At 35.0% G+C, this 15869-nt stretch overlaps 1 protein-coding gene across 3 annotated transcripts in view; it reads right to left on the bottom strand.

The window, feature by feature from the left end:
* The window catches only part of LOC149796498 (uncharacterized), a 206355-nt gene extending 198864 nt beyond the window's left edge, over positions 1–7491 (bottom strand). For all 3 annotated transcript variants that reach the window (XM_089961214.1, XM_089961215.1, XM_089961216.1), the window contains exons 1-2: positions 7371–7491; positions 4083–4402 (exon numbers count right to left, since the gene is read on the bottom strand). In XM_089961214.1, coding sequence (XP_089817340.1) covers positions 4083–4402; positions 7371–7387 — 337 coding nt within the window. In that variant the 5' untranslated portion in view covers positions 7388–7491. The remainder of the gene's footprint in view (positions 1–4082; positions 4403–7370) is intronic.
* Between the last annotated feature and the right edge of the window lie 8378 nt (positions 7492–15869).

Below are 15869 nucleotides of genomic sequence, written 5' to 3'. Positions count from 1 at the left end.
GTCCCAACTTACATAGGTCATAACAAAATTATTTTTGAAAATAATGGTGACCCAAAACTTACAGTGTATAAAGAATTACCACCATTACAATACATGTGCAAAGAAGGCTAACTGAGTAAAGCAACTGGACAATGGTTTAACAGTATTACTTTTTACATTCCAATTATTTTATATTAATAATAATGATGATTACATCATCTTCTCCTGCTGCTGAATGAAGAATGATCTTTATTATTTAGGGGAAAAATAAATACTTATGCACTGCATGTCTTAAAAGTTTTTAATTTTTTTATTCTTAATTTAACAAAGAAACTGTAGGTGCAAGCTATCTTTTATTTTGAGTTCAAACTATTGACATTTTAAAATACTGTATATCAAATGCCTGAAACAATATAGCACAATGCACCAAATTGTTGTTTTTGCTGTTTTGAGTTTCATGGCATTTTTCACCACAAGATAGGCTATACATGCACCCACTTATATCTGGTGGTAGAAGAACCAAGGAAAACCCTGGAAGTACCACCAACCTACGGGAAACTGACAATCTTTCTCATGCACCCATGCTGGTTGAGCCCAAGACTTGAACACCCACAGATCAGTAAAGGCAAGCACCTTAGACCACTCAGACAGCCAGGGCCCTGAATTATTGGTGCAATAACAACTGGTTATGTACTATATAGCATGGTGTCATGCACACAATTAAAGGTCAAAATCAATTCATTCACTCTCCATGTTCATTTATATTAAAAATAACATTCTGATTTTTCTTTTGACAAGGGCAGCAAATTTTTTTCCCCTCTAGTTTTATATTTTCATAACTAAAAATAGTACTCTTTACCTAACTGGTTCAAAGTGATTTTTGGCTGAAACGTTGCTTCATTCAGTGTTCTTCCAAACCATGTGCCAGGCATGTCCAAATAGAAAGAACTACAAAATCATTTTATTCATTCAGTGCCAATGCCTTGCTTATCCTGATTTTAACCTCTGCTGCACATGAATGCTATTTGTTTAGGTAAATCCATATTGACCACCTGTCATATCAAGATCATTTTCAAACATTCTCCTGTAAATCAAGCCACCAACTGATTGATTTTCATTATCTAGCCTTTGAAGCTGCTTTTTAAGGGATTAAATATTGAGTTCCATCTTAATTTTATCTGTCAGTTAAAATTTATTAATGGATCAGGTCAAATAAAACAAAGACACTATATAGAAAAAGTAACTTTCATTTAAAGGAGCAACGTGAAGCCAATTTTCATATCACATGAGTATCCACCTTCACTTGATGTGGTTGGAGAATATCGAAGACAGGGCTGATCAGATCTCAAAATCTGACATCATGGACTATTCATTATCAAAGTCAGACAAGTATATTTTCCAAAATGCTACTCCTGGACAATGCTCCCCCCCCCCCATTTCAAAATATGTCAGGCAAGCACTAATTATTATACATCTACTTTTATCTGGCCATTCATGCCATATGGACATTCTGAATGCTTGAATCTAACGTCTCTTCATTTACTCATTCAAATCCTGTGATACTACAACAAGCTGTCAATAATAACTCTCCCATGTGCACAAGTTCTATTACTACTTGAATATATATTGGGCTAAGCAAGTCACTTACTGGCCAATCAAAGACTTAAACAAAAATCTGTTATGATTAATGAGCAATATTTTAAATGACCTTCTGTCTACTCAATCCAAATGTGTGTGATCAGATCACCATTGGATTGATATCAACAACTCAATACAATGAAACTGTTGAAAGATACTTAACTAACATGTATGTGTCCATATCCTTGATGAAATGATTAAATAAAAGCAATGAGTTTTCCCATTTTTAACTCACTGTACAGAAAATTAACCTCAATATGAAAAACTGTGTTTGAAATGATGATGTTAAGTAAAAAAAGGTTGACATCTGAAGTGATCTTTTCTATTTTGGATAAAATGAATTTCCTCAATAAATTTTGCAAGGAAGATTATAAGGAAAATTCTTGAAACAATATAGGGATAATACATAAGGCTGCCACTCAGTCTTGAGGTAATCATTTCTCCAAAGAGACCTAAGCCAGACTATCTGGCAGCAAAAATTATTAAATATGACACACTGAAGAGACAAATAAATTTCAGCCACTTAAGGTGATCCATGGTCTGAATTCACAGACTCTGCAGGAAAGATGTTTTACAGCTATTGCAAACAATATCTCAGACTGGCATGGGTTAGATATTCAGCCAGTGTATTTGTCAATGGAACTGACAAACTCAGGATTTAATCAACCAACCTTTCTGACAGTTTTGAACCTCATAAAGCTTGAGCAGCACAGTATATCATGCATGACACTGACCGGCAAATGGAAAAAACCCCTGAAATTGGAGTTGCTAACACTCTACAAGGAAAGGCCATTTTAAAATTAAATAAGAATGAAATGAAAGTAAAATTTTATAGGAGCTCTCCTTAACATGTGTCTACACCCAACACAGAAAACCATCTTCTGACATGGAAATACTGCACATATTCCAGAAGAGGTGGTAAACTTGCTATTTATTCTTTTTCAACAATTTTAGCAATAACATTGTAAATATCCAGCTGTGTTGTGATTGTGCGGCAACAAGGACACACAAAAACCAATCTTACTATATTGAACATGAAGATCAATATGTGAAAACAGGTCATTAATTGGTTGAAATTAAAACAGGACATCATGTTTGCTTTTTCACTAATGGTTTCGAAATACATTAAAGGAATTGTCATCTGAATAATCAACAACTTTATAAGTTACAGAATATTTGTATATCATTGTTTTGCAGTTTTACTGGATCAGTACTCTGAATTTAGGTAATTAAAGTTTTTGTATCCTATATTATATCCATGTTGAGGACTTTTTCTTTCCAATTTGGTAGATTGGAAGAACCTACTGTTCCAGCCATTATGTTATCTTTGTAATAATTAATACAAGATGGTTCATTTTCATACTTTTTAAGTTATTCTTAGAGATAAGACATTACCATTCATGTGTTTGATTTTGAAGAAATGTGATATTAACACAATGTGAACTAGAAACAGCGAGTTACATGTTACATCTCAATTATCAAACAGGCCCGTAACTGGATATTTTTACCTGTACTGATTGTATGTGACAACTCCATTCTTTTCTAAAAGAATTATTGTTATGAAATCCTAATTAACCCAACATCAAGAAGAGTTATCTGAACATGAAATCTAACAAGTACATAATTCTTAAGCTCTTCAGACTTAGTTGCAACACCTGAACCAATCCAAATGAAAATCAAGCTATAATGTAACTTGAAAGCCTTCACTTACTGATGCCTCTTATACATTTTTACTGAACAAACATTCTATATACAAAGGATTGTTTACTCAAACATAGCTGTGGCTAGAAAGTTGACATACAATGTTTCCAATTGTCAATAAAAACAAGACCAAGAAAAAAAACGGCTTCGAATTGTACAGCTCTTGTCAGGAATTTCCTCACAAGGTCAAGCATGGTCTTTAACTTAGAAGACAGGCAAAGATTTTATCTGATTTTGGGACAAAACCCTGATAACATGAATGTTAATTCCCCAACATCGAATAATAAATTGAGTTTATGATTTCACTCTGATGATCTCAGCATTATTTAAAATGTATACAGTTATCTTAGCTCATGATGAAGAACTGAACATCCCATATCATTAACATGAGTGCCTACTGATAAAAACCTTAACATTATGACATCCTCACTGCAGATATTATAAAACCTGCTAACGTCCATAACATTTTACTTCAACATTTTAAGTTTTAAATTTTTTACTTCTGAACAGTCAATAGTAATGTCTTATCTGTTAGTATAACAGAAAATGTATGAAGGGATAACCATATAAAAGGGGGACCAGTGTGTGTTGGGGGGGGGGGGCATAGGAAGGTAGATATGTAAGCACGTGCTGCATGTCGGTCGAGCTGTCAGGAGGACATTTTATGTACCTCTGTCCCCTTAATGATCGAGAGGTTTTTAAATTTAGAGCAACACTGGCAGTTTGGTATAAGAAAACGTCTATATCTCAACATCTGAGTTTACCTTCTGTCCATGTAACCCGAAACTGCTGACCATAATATTTTGAACCAGCAGCCTCCAGATCAACCTGCTCAGTGTAAAATGTTTGTCTTTCTGAACATACATCTGGATGAGCTATAAATTGTGTGCCAAGACAACATGTCCTATTTATGAAGGATAATTCTGGCTGGAATTTAAACTTTCTCCACCCATCACATTTCATCTTTGTGTATAAACATCCATTTTGCAGGTCAAACAAGGAACCAATCCTCTGCAAATCCTTCAATACATGAGTGAAATATATGCAGCATCTGACAGAAGATCCATTACAGGGCCATAATATTCTGAAAAAGAATAATGTGTTACATAGAGAAGATATATCTAAATAACTTTACACTGGATATTTGATTTTCCTTTATGATATTTCACAAACACTTACAAACTGACAAAACAGATAAATCTGATTTTAAGGTATGCATATAAAACCATCTGAAAAATAACATACAAATGAGTCAAAGAGCGGCAGAAGAAACTAGTGCCAAAATAAATCTTTGAATACTTTTCAGCAAATATCAGAATCTGTAATTTTCACAGATTTAATTTACCATTTATATGTGAATATGGCCTTTTTAATGCATCTTACAACTGAGACTGATCTAGTGGTTAGAACATCCGCTTCAAGTGCAGAAGGCTGTGGGTTAGAACACCGACTGAGTCATACCAAAGACCTTTAAAAATGGTACTAACAGCTGCCTGACACAAGGTGCTCAGCATTAAGATGTTAGTGTTAGGATTTGTAGGCCTGGTGTCAGGATAATGTGACTGGGTGGGACATGATGCTACATGTCTGGGGCATAATGCCTCAGTGCAAGACATCACTATAAACTACCACACTGCAGACATTGTAGTGATATGACTGAATTTAAAGTGAAAAGTTCTAAGAAAAACATTTGATTTTTTTTTAATCACCACAGTACTGATACACATCTACTTTCTTATCTACTTCTACTAGTGACCTTAAAAAAAAAATTATGATTTTAAACATCTACAACCCCACCCAAGCCCTAAGGGTGATATTAAAATGTACTAATTACTCTGCAGATCAAGATTACCATCAGTCATGCATCAAAATTTCAAGTGTGTATCTTCAACAGTGTTGGAAGAGTCATGGTACATAACTGATAGATGGATTGAAGAGTAAATGGGTCTGAAATCACAATCCTTACAGTTTATAAAGGCATGGGGATAATAAATGGTAAAGTAGTCTGAGTGACACACATCAAACTGTCATTTTCAAAATATCTTCTCTTTTTATTAACTCCTTGAGTCCTTCCCACAAGTTCTTTAGATTTTTAACTCATATCTCTTGTAATATGGGCTAATAATGGGGTTTAGTTTACGAATGTATTTGCACTGTGGACCCATTGCCCCAAATATCAACTGAAATATATAACTGATATAGCAGTCCCTTGTAATCTTTTTTGCCCAAGTATCAGTTTATCTAGGTTGTGTGCTAATGTGACAAGGAAATCCTCTGCCACAATTAAGCAGACGATACTTTCAATACATTCAGGAACTGAATTGTTAAAAAATCTAATTGGTAATAAACCACTTATGGGTTCAGTCATTATACTGGCCACCTGTAATAACCCTAAACCCAAGGTAGTGCATACGTGTATTTATCAGTTTGCTCAACTCAGGCCCTCGACAAAAGATCCCCGTTAAGGACAATGATTTCATTACAGAATAAATGGCCTCATAAGAGGGGGCTTAGGACAAGATGTATGATTTCACGCAGGTTCTGCATGCTGAACCTAAGTAACTGAGTTAACGTAGTTTATACTGTCTATTCACAGAGACAATGACTTCATTACATTGTAGTGAGCTTCATTGTTTAAGTCATGCTCTACAAATGGAATGGGAATCTTTTTTATATATAACAATTATGATAATAACAACTTTCACTTAGTGACAACATTATTAGCATGGAATTAATCCTCCTTACATATTGGAATCTTCACATTTCTTTTTTAATCACATAAAACATTAATTTGGTTATGCTTTTACTTTATCTTGCAGCCATGCATTACATCACACTGAACGAAATGTACATGTATTAACAGTATTCTTAAAATCAAAAGGTATTTACTATGAAACCAGACGTCTCATTCAAGTAAGAACATGTACATGAATGTTAAAGTAAATTACAGTATGAAGTTAATGCTAGCATTCTGGATTAATAACAGGGATTTTTCTACTAACAATTTGTTTCTTTGTGATAGGTACAGAAACCAACATAAGACTTAACTATTTTGGACAAACACCTCTTGACATGCATAACTTGCATTACATATGTTGTAGACATATGCCCCAACTTTAAAGATTACGTGAACTTTCAAGTGGTTCTTTAGAGTATAAAAATTTTAAGTGCAGAGGGCAACTGTGATAAGAATCTAATGTGCAGTGTTGAATTACTATACTACAGGTTGGCAGAAATATGAATTCTTTTAATAATCATTACCAAATTGACACCTGACTGAAAATAAACACTTGATGTAAGATCTGTCCAAAATTTCTTTATGAAAAAGAATTATAAGTTATAGTTCAGAAAACACTTATGACACAAACTCATTCAAATGTCACAAGTCATAATAAAAAAGGATTGTCTGCTGACATTTTTGACATAAGAATGAGGAACTTTTAAAAATCCTTTGTTCAAATAAAAACGTGTTCCTCATTTGTTACAGATACCGTTATTCTCTTCTTGCCTTGTAAGAATTTGACTCAGTTTCAAGACAAAACAATACATGTACCGACTCATCAAAAATCAAAACTCTTCAGGTTTTAAAACTGAAACTGTATGGTCACTACTTTCTTCCAGGCAAGAAATTCAAAATATATGCGCAATAATATTAAACAAAAGCAAAATAATACAAACGAAGACTTGTCAGGAGACATGGACTGAACAAAAGAATTAATTTTGTTTAAGCACATGAAACAGAATACATTCTACTTCAAGATCAACGGTTTTATGTAAATATATTTCCTGATAATAAAAAAGGCAAACCCTATAAAATACATTTGTACAGTTGCCAATGCGCGAGAGATAGATCTAACTTTTAGTGGGTTGGTTGAGGTTACGAACTGATCCCATATGATGTAATGGAGCAAAACAAAAGTCATCACTAAATTCAGAAAAACAAATAGTATAAAAATCTACTACATAAGTATACTCATGTTGTAAAGAAGTTTGGCTTATTTTGAATTTACTAGGCCTTTACACGATAAAATAAATCGCGTAGTTACACTAACCTCACCCTGTCCGCCATGACAGAAAATGCGAGACTCTCGCTCTGACCCCTTTTCTCTATAAGGCTTGCCAGACCATATTTGGATATTCTACGCTATGTTATTTATGAATCAGGTGGCGAATAATGATTTTTCGTGGAATTTCAAATTTGCCCATAAACCGTATTTACTTTTAATGCGCAGAATTTCTGACTCAATCCGCGCCATATTTTTAATGCGATCTGTTTACGTTTCCAAATAGGGCCTCGATGTCAATAGGGCCTCGATGTCCTTTTATGATACACAAAAACAAACGAGGATGAGAAAGGAAGTTATCATTATCTGAATTAATATGGCGGACGATATAAAAAAATAACGGATAAACAAGATTTTGCAACTATTTCTACAATGATGTGCGATACTTCCGGTACAAAATAAGAGGACTACTCAATTTAATTCATTATAATCAAGGAATATGTTCAAATTGTTGATATTAGGCTAAAAGACACATATAACTGGTGCTCGACGCGAGCTTGATGTTGAGAAAAAAATCATAATATATAAGAGAGGGTCCTATGTCAGAACGGGTCATGAGGGTAATCTATGGTATTTTTGTCACTCTGTTTTTTTCCTTCAGATTGTTGTTTTTTTTTTCTTCTTTTTTTCTCAACATCAAGCTTGCGCCGAGCACCTGTGACACATATAAGCTCGTGTTAGTAGCACAGGTGCTCGACGCGAGCTTGATGTTGAGGGAAAAAAACAATAATCTAAACGAAAAAGTCATACAGTAACAAAAATTTATTATGATAGAGAGGGTCCAATGTCAGAACGGATCATGGGGGTAATCTAAGGTATTTTTGTCACTCTGTATGATTTTTTCCTTTAGATTATTGTTCTAGATAGCAAAGAGACAAGTTTGGGCTGGGTAGAGCGCTTGTACTTTTTACGTATGTTGAAAGGTCACACTTCTTACGTATGAAATTATGAATGATTCTCTGCGGAATAACTCTAATATACTTTGAAAATTAATGTTAAGCCCGGAGAATAGGTCTCTTTTTGCACCGTATCTGGCACAATCTTAATTTTAGACGGAATTAGTAACGGTACGTCATTCTCAGGGCGCGAAACCTTTTAAACACTAGATACGCAGTTTTAATAGGACTGATCACCAGCGCACGAATTGGACTGCTACTTTGCGCGACAACCTACATTGTTATAAATACGACTTAACCCTTTGCTATCTTGCATAAGTGTCATTAAGTATGGCCTCAATTTTTAATTTGCTGCTCAGTGTTTAGGAACATATATCGGTGAAATTGAAACAATGCGTAGTAATGCGCACTTTGCATTTTTGATTCACCCAAACTGTGCTAACAGTTTGTGTAGTAAATCAAAGTGATGTGAATCTTAATGCACAATCAGCGGCCATTTTCTCCAATTACCGTACGTAGAAAAAAATTTGAATACCTGTTTTCAATCTCATTTTTTTAAAATTTATTTGCACAAATTCATAAGCCATAACATTAACTTTTAGCTTAGGGTATTATAAAAAATGTTTACATTATGACATTTTTGCAAATTCATGATTGTTGAAGAAAAACTTGATCTCCAAAAGTCGAAAATTTTAACGGCCAGTTATTTTTAAATTTCAATTTTTTTTTAACAGCTCCTGGCGTAATATCTTAGGGTTTATGAGGGAAAAAACATAAATATGTATTAATAAGATCATGATAAATCCAAAGAAGTTAATGTTACAGCTTGAAAATGCGTTTTTCAAAATACCTTTTGCATAGCTACCTGAGAATCGATGACGCGTAATGAAAACCATCTATTCCACATTTTATTAATGAAAATTGTACAATATACTAACTAAATACAGCGATCATAAGATCAGTTAGTCAGTCTCGCAATGTCTTACGAGTCCCAAAGTGACGCTTATGCGCGCTATTGACACAAACTTAATGTCGCTGAAATTAAAGAATCTTTTTAGACATTTCCAGCAGATAACTGGATAAATAATTCAATACGATGGCGCAAAGAAACGTGACCTGACGTCTACAACTATCTCACACAAAGACATGTTTTTTTTTTCTGACACAGCCAATTGTCATGGGCGCTGCCATTCTGTCACGTGGTACATCAGCCATTATAATCCTGCGAATTCGTCTGTCGTAGTATCAGCTGCTTTGTGTTTACATTTAGTGTTTCTCGATTGTAGATGTTTTGATTTGTTATGATGGATATAAAAGCAAAGTACAAATTAGGTATCTGAACTTCCTGTGCAGTCAAGGGATGTACAAAAAACTCAAGAAAATAAATATTTGGAAAGAATCCTTATGTGAAACACAAACAAATCCACAGTGAATAAGCGTTTAGTTCCTTACAAATTTCACATGATTTCACTTTTGATGACACTTTAATTGTGTGTGCTATTATTGTTAATGTAATATAAGATATTCAGAAGATGATTAAATAATGCAATTCATGTATGTTTTGGTTTACGAAGTGTCATTGTTCACTTAAGGGTTGTTAATTACCTACGTGAATTGTTTATTGCTTTAATGTCGTGGTCAGCTGTTTTTAAGCTATAATTGGTTTGAGGCCTTGTAAAAGTTAACCTGACTTTTCCATGTTACAGCATCCTACAGACTGGTTAACAAAGGCACATGATAATATCGTGAATCAACTGGATGTCAAGATGTAAAATTCCAAATCGTGTGTTGTATTACGGATTTCAGGACATTACACAGTTATATTTACATTGTAGCTTGTGAAATACTCTTTCTGTGCCAAATCTTAATCACAAACGTGTCGACAGTTTTAGTGTGCTGGGCTGATCAGTAGGGTCCTGGTCCAGCCGATTTTTAGAATGTAAACATTTGGGGTCACCTTGAGGAGTGTACATTGTTAGTTAAGCAAGGTGCTCAACATTAAGATGTTAGTGTTAGGACTTGTAGGCCTGGTGTCGGGATAGTGTGACTGGGTGGAACATCATGCTACATGTCTGCGGCATTATGCCCCAGTGCTAGGTGCTAGACGTCACAATAAACTGCCACACTGCAGACATCGTAGCGATATGAATGAAAAATTGTTAAAGTTACGTTAAAAATCAAAATCACTCACTTACTAACTCGAAATACTTTTCTTTATTTTTGGTAACAAAACAAAGACCCATTCATTTGCGATGTACGAATTCCTTGTTATGCCTGTTCTACATGGAAGATAACACACACACACACACACACACACACACACACACTAATACAAATAATACTAACACACAGGTTAGTGAATTTGTAATTCGTACTCTACGGAGATTCAAACCCAAGTCCGCGGGTAAACAGCACCCATCGCCTTGCCTGCACACACGAGCCCATATTCTAAGCACACATCACCAAAAAATGACGTTACTCAATCGGTGTTATATGCACTCCTGTGTAGCAAACACACTCGCATGACGACCAAGTAATTAATTCTCATGTATCTACACAGTCATTCCGGATTTACGAAAGAAATCAAGGTATAAAAAATTAATTATAGAGACTTATAAATATACACCAGCCAGAATGGAAAGAGCTATCCCTTGATTCCTATAGATGAATGTTTGATAATAGTAGGCAGAATTAATATTTTGATACAAATAATACTATCATACAGGTTAGAGAATGTTTAATTCGTACTCTATGAAGATTCGAACCCAACGTACGCGGGTAAACGGCACCAATCGCCTTGCCTGCACACACAAACCCATATCCTCTTACGACTAAGCACACATCACCAAAAAAAAAACGGACTTTTAGAAGTCATTACGCTGTGTCAGAAGTTTAAAAACTTAACACTTAATGAATGACGAAATGGGACAGATTGCATGTTTTATTATTAGAAGATAATCTTGCTGAAAACTGGAGACGCTAGTTACAACAATATCAATCGTATATGTGTTTTACAGAGATAAATATCAGAAAAGTGAGAAGCTGCAATTTGTTACATTTGTAGCATTAGCTGGAGAGACTGCAGTGGAACTATTCAACACATTTTCATTTTTTAAGGCGTGAAAAAAAAAGACAAAATTGAACATCTAATTCAGAAATTTGATAAATATTGTTCTCCAAGGAAATGTGAGACCTATGACAGGAATGTTAACAACAGTCGATTACAAAAATCTGGAGAAAGCTTTTGATCAATTTCTCACGGACTTAAGAATCCGAGACAAAAGATTGTGGATTTAGTAGCCTGAAAGATATTTTAATAGGCGACAAAGTTGTTGAAGGAATAAATGATGGTCACACAAGATCAAGACTGCTAAGAAAGAAAGAAAGCATTTGAAAGGTGCACTGAAGTAAGCAAAACAGCTAAAGCCTAATCAAAAAGAATGAAAACAATTAATACCATGGAACATCCAAATAAGTATGTTGATGCACTGAAGACGATCGAAAACCAGCAGAAAGATAAACCTCAAAAGACCTTTACAGAAACAAACTCAATATAAATGAAGAGGTTCATTGGTGTAGAAGTTGCATATTATATCATAGCGGAAGAAATTGCCAGCCAGATGCCTACTATGTAGAAAATATGCAGGAAGTTTGCTACAGTAAGGCACCAAAATATAAAACCTCAGGGCATAAAGACAGTAGATACCAAATACAAAGCGTCACTAGAAAGATTCATTCAGTTGGTACTAAGAGAGAATTATTCGTTGATACAGTGGACCACACTGACCCCATTGGATAGTTCCAATCAATATCAATGGCACAGTTATACTTACGACCATCGTTACAATGAAGCAACATTAAACAATGTATATGATGGAGCCATCATAATAAGAGGTCAGTGTGTACTACAACAAAGACATAACCACTACCCGTATTCATCATACATGATTGTAATGTCAGACATATTATTGGACATGGTACTAGTGATAAAATGACAGTAGTGAAACTTGTACTTACTGTGGAGAAAACACGAGAAAATAAACCAGAGACTGATATTTATGAGGAACATACAGATCTGTTTAGTGGTCGTGGATGTGTACTGAACAAGATTACTACCGAGCTAAGAGCGGATGCATAACCAGTTGTTGAAGCATGCAGAAAAGACCCATTTGCACATTATGATACTCTTAAAGCGGAACTTGTGAACATGGAAGCTCAAAACGTAATCAATAAAGTGGAAGAGCTTATTGGGTTAACTCGCTTGTTGTAATTGTACACAAACCAAATGGAAATTTAAGGATTTGCTTAGATCCACGGAATCAGAATATAGCTATCCGAAGAGAGCATTTAAAACATCCAATACGTGAAGAAATTATGTCACGCTTTGCAGGAACAAAAGTGTTTGCGACGTTAGATGCTTCTAATGGGTTTTGGCAAATTCAACTTGACGAGCATAGTTCAAAATATTGCACGTTTAACACATTGTTGGCATATACCGTTATTTAAGACTACCTTTTTGAATATCAAGTGTCCCATAAATGTATCACATAACCATTAATATACTGTCTGAAAACATGGCAGGAATCGATACGTCAATGGATGTGAAAAAGATCAAATGGAGCAAGACAAGTGTTGGACAAAGCCAGAACGATCAAACCGAAGCTATAGAAAGATAAGTGCGTAGTCAGTGTGCCCCAGAACTCACAGCTTTAGGTGATGCTGTATCAAAATATAGTATGAAACCAGATCAGCTAAACGTAGAAGCTGTGCAAGCTACGGAGAGACTAACAAGCAAAAAAGACTTGCAAAGTTTTCAAGTAATAATTAACTTCCTGGCAAGATTTTTTTCTGACCGATGGAGCTGGACAGCAATACTGAGAACTCTTGTAGACAAGAAAATCAATGGAATTGGACTCCAAATCATGAACAAGCTTTCAAAGATGTTAAGAATCTAGTATCGAATGAACCAGTATTGCAATTCTATGACTCTACAAAGCACATCAGAATTGCAGCAGACGCAAGGCAAAAGGACTTTGTGCAGTACTGTTGCAAACACATGGTGAGATATTATTACCAGATGTTTCTGCTTCTAGAGCTGTTACTGACACAGAAAGTCGTTGTGCCTCTATTGAAAGAGACGTACTTGCTATGATCTTTGCATGTAACAGATCTCATGAGTATATAGATATATATGGTCAAACGATTGAAATTAAAACTGATCATAAGCCAATGTTTGAAATATTTTCCAAGGGATTAAATACGTGCACGCAAGTATTTCTGCAATGATATGCTGAAAAGACGAAAATGAAAGCAAAACATTACAACAGAATAAAAGAACTAAAACTCCCAAAGTACATCACCGACATGCCAAAAATATCAGTGCTTGACATTGTCGTCTACAAAGTAAATTTATCGAAAACTGAAATTCATTTACTAAATTTAAATTTCTCGGGTTTTCGTTTTGTTAGTTTTGTCAAGGATTGCTTTTAATATTTCAGTTCGGAGAAGTAATATTTTTCTTACCTGCTGAAATAGATCTAACAACATTTATATCCAGGTTTTGAACCAATAATTTGTCGTTTCAGATCATTTCCTTTTGCAAGTTCATCTTTCGAGCCATCTGTTGTTCTCGTTTTCTTTGCATTGTCAGAAGCCCTAGTGGATGTTATGTTCTCTTCAATTTTAAAATCATTTACATTTAACTGACATTATTATTAGTCTGCTCTGAAACTACGCATTATGCATACATTGCAGTACCTATTTATAAGTTTTATCTTAATAATTTGGGAAGAGATACAAGACATTGCCTTCGTAGATTAGGTTACCATTAGGTTGATATCCAGTGACTTAGATAAACACAGATAATTAAATATTTCGAAACTATTGTGGGTATTAAAATCACCTCCGTTTTAATCTTTAAGATTTTGATACTTTTCCATTTTTACAGTCCTCATGGTCTTACACACTTTTTTTCAGTATTTAAATAAACAAAATTGGATGAATACAGTTGGAACAAAAATTCGGCATTTTTGAGAACAAAGTTAAATTTCTACCTAATTTCAAGGGCTCAGTGATGAATCATAACAATTTGCAAATGTAATATACTGAGAGTTAACATATTAAACATTGACTGAAAAAGGTTACAAGAAGCGGAAGAAAGACAGATAATAAAGGCCAATGAAGTATGCGTAAATGCTATAGCTGCACAAGTCTCAAACAGATTGTCATACCGACCAGCATATATATTTCAGTTGATAACATAGACAATGTTACAAAACGGAATTAAACTTTGATTATACGACATCCAGTGGAATTAGATAAACACACAAATATTGTCATTAAACGTGCATGCTCTCTCTGCGTTGGGTGCCAGATTGACAATATATAAACTTCAATACAACGTTCCGGACACTCACGTTTATGAGAGGTTGGAGCAAAGTGGTAGTTTCGCTCCATTATTTTAATTAAACATACCATCAAATTTAGATATACATTCTGACAAATTATATAAAAAAATACAAAGGTGTAGATGTAAAAGCACTTTCGTTTGGCTTGCTATGAAGAGTATGGAGTAGTATGACAAGAGTTGTTTACTATATGTGCATAAGCTTCGAAGAGTAGACTGGATCTATCCTTACACAGAAGCGGGATTGTTCTTGGTTAGAACCCGCTACGCGCCTTGCAAAGTTTAACAGGACCGCATTAGGAGACAGAAAATAGCTCACTTGTGATAAGAATTTCCTGCACGTATATATGCCCATCTAGATTGGACAGTGCTATTGAAAGCCACACAACAGACTGCCACGTAGAGGCGCAAAACCCAACATCTGTTATTGCAAAAGCCAGGAAAGTACATCATAGTCATCCAGAAGCACTGCTAGATGTGCATCCCGTACATCATCTATGCGTATTTCGAGGCACTAATCTTGCCATTGCAAGGCCCTGCTGGCAAACCAGATAAAGTATACACGTAGATGTGCAGACCAGGTACCGTGTAGCTCTTGCTACATAGTCGTCTGCTGACACGCAATCTCCAGGAGCCGGTGTTATAATGAAGCAAAGTCCAAGATGTGTTTCAAAACATAATTATGTTGAGATTATCATTGATGGGTACAACTGCGGAACTTCCAAGTAATTAGTAGACTTTTTCATCCATGGCAAGATAATATTAATCATCATAAATACCATATCACTAGTATGAACCGTAGTCACAGCCCACAAAACACTATAATTTTGCAGTTTCTACAGACACCTAATCACGAAGGTGATAAGAACAGTCTTGGAGAAAACCAGTGTCATACCAAAGAGAATGGTGAAGAACGCGACGTTCTCACTAGGGCAGATACAATTTATTGACAATCTCCAGTTTATGAACTTCAACCTAGAAAAACTGTTATCTAACCTACTTAAAGAGGCATTCCACGCAACATCACGGCGCACATGCTTAGTGGTAACATTGCCATACTAACAAGCATTATGATGTACCCATATCAGCATAAAGACAGCTTATAGTGCTTTGTACTACTGACCCGCGCCGGTATATCAGAATAAGATTATAAGCACGTTCAGAACATATGAAAGACAGTTGATT

The sequence above is a fragment of the Sinohyriopsis cumingii genome, chromosome 6 (genome assembly GCF_028554795.1).
Source record: "Sinohyriopsis cumingii isolate HCF-2022 chromosome 6, ASM2855479v2, whole genome shotgun sequence".
In the NCBI taxonomy this organism is placed as follows: domain Eukaryota; kingdom Metazoa; phylum Mollusca; class Bivalvia; order Unionida; family Unionidae; genus Sinohyriopsis; species Sinohyriopsis cumingii.
The sequence above is the reverse complement of the archived record's forward strand: the minus strand, read 5'-3'. Positions and strand labels throughout refer to the sequence as shown.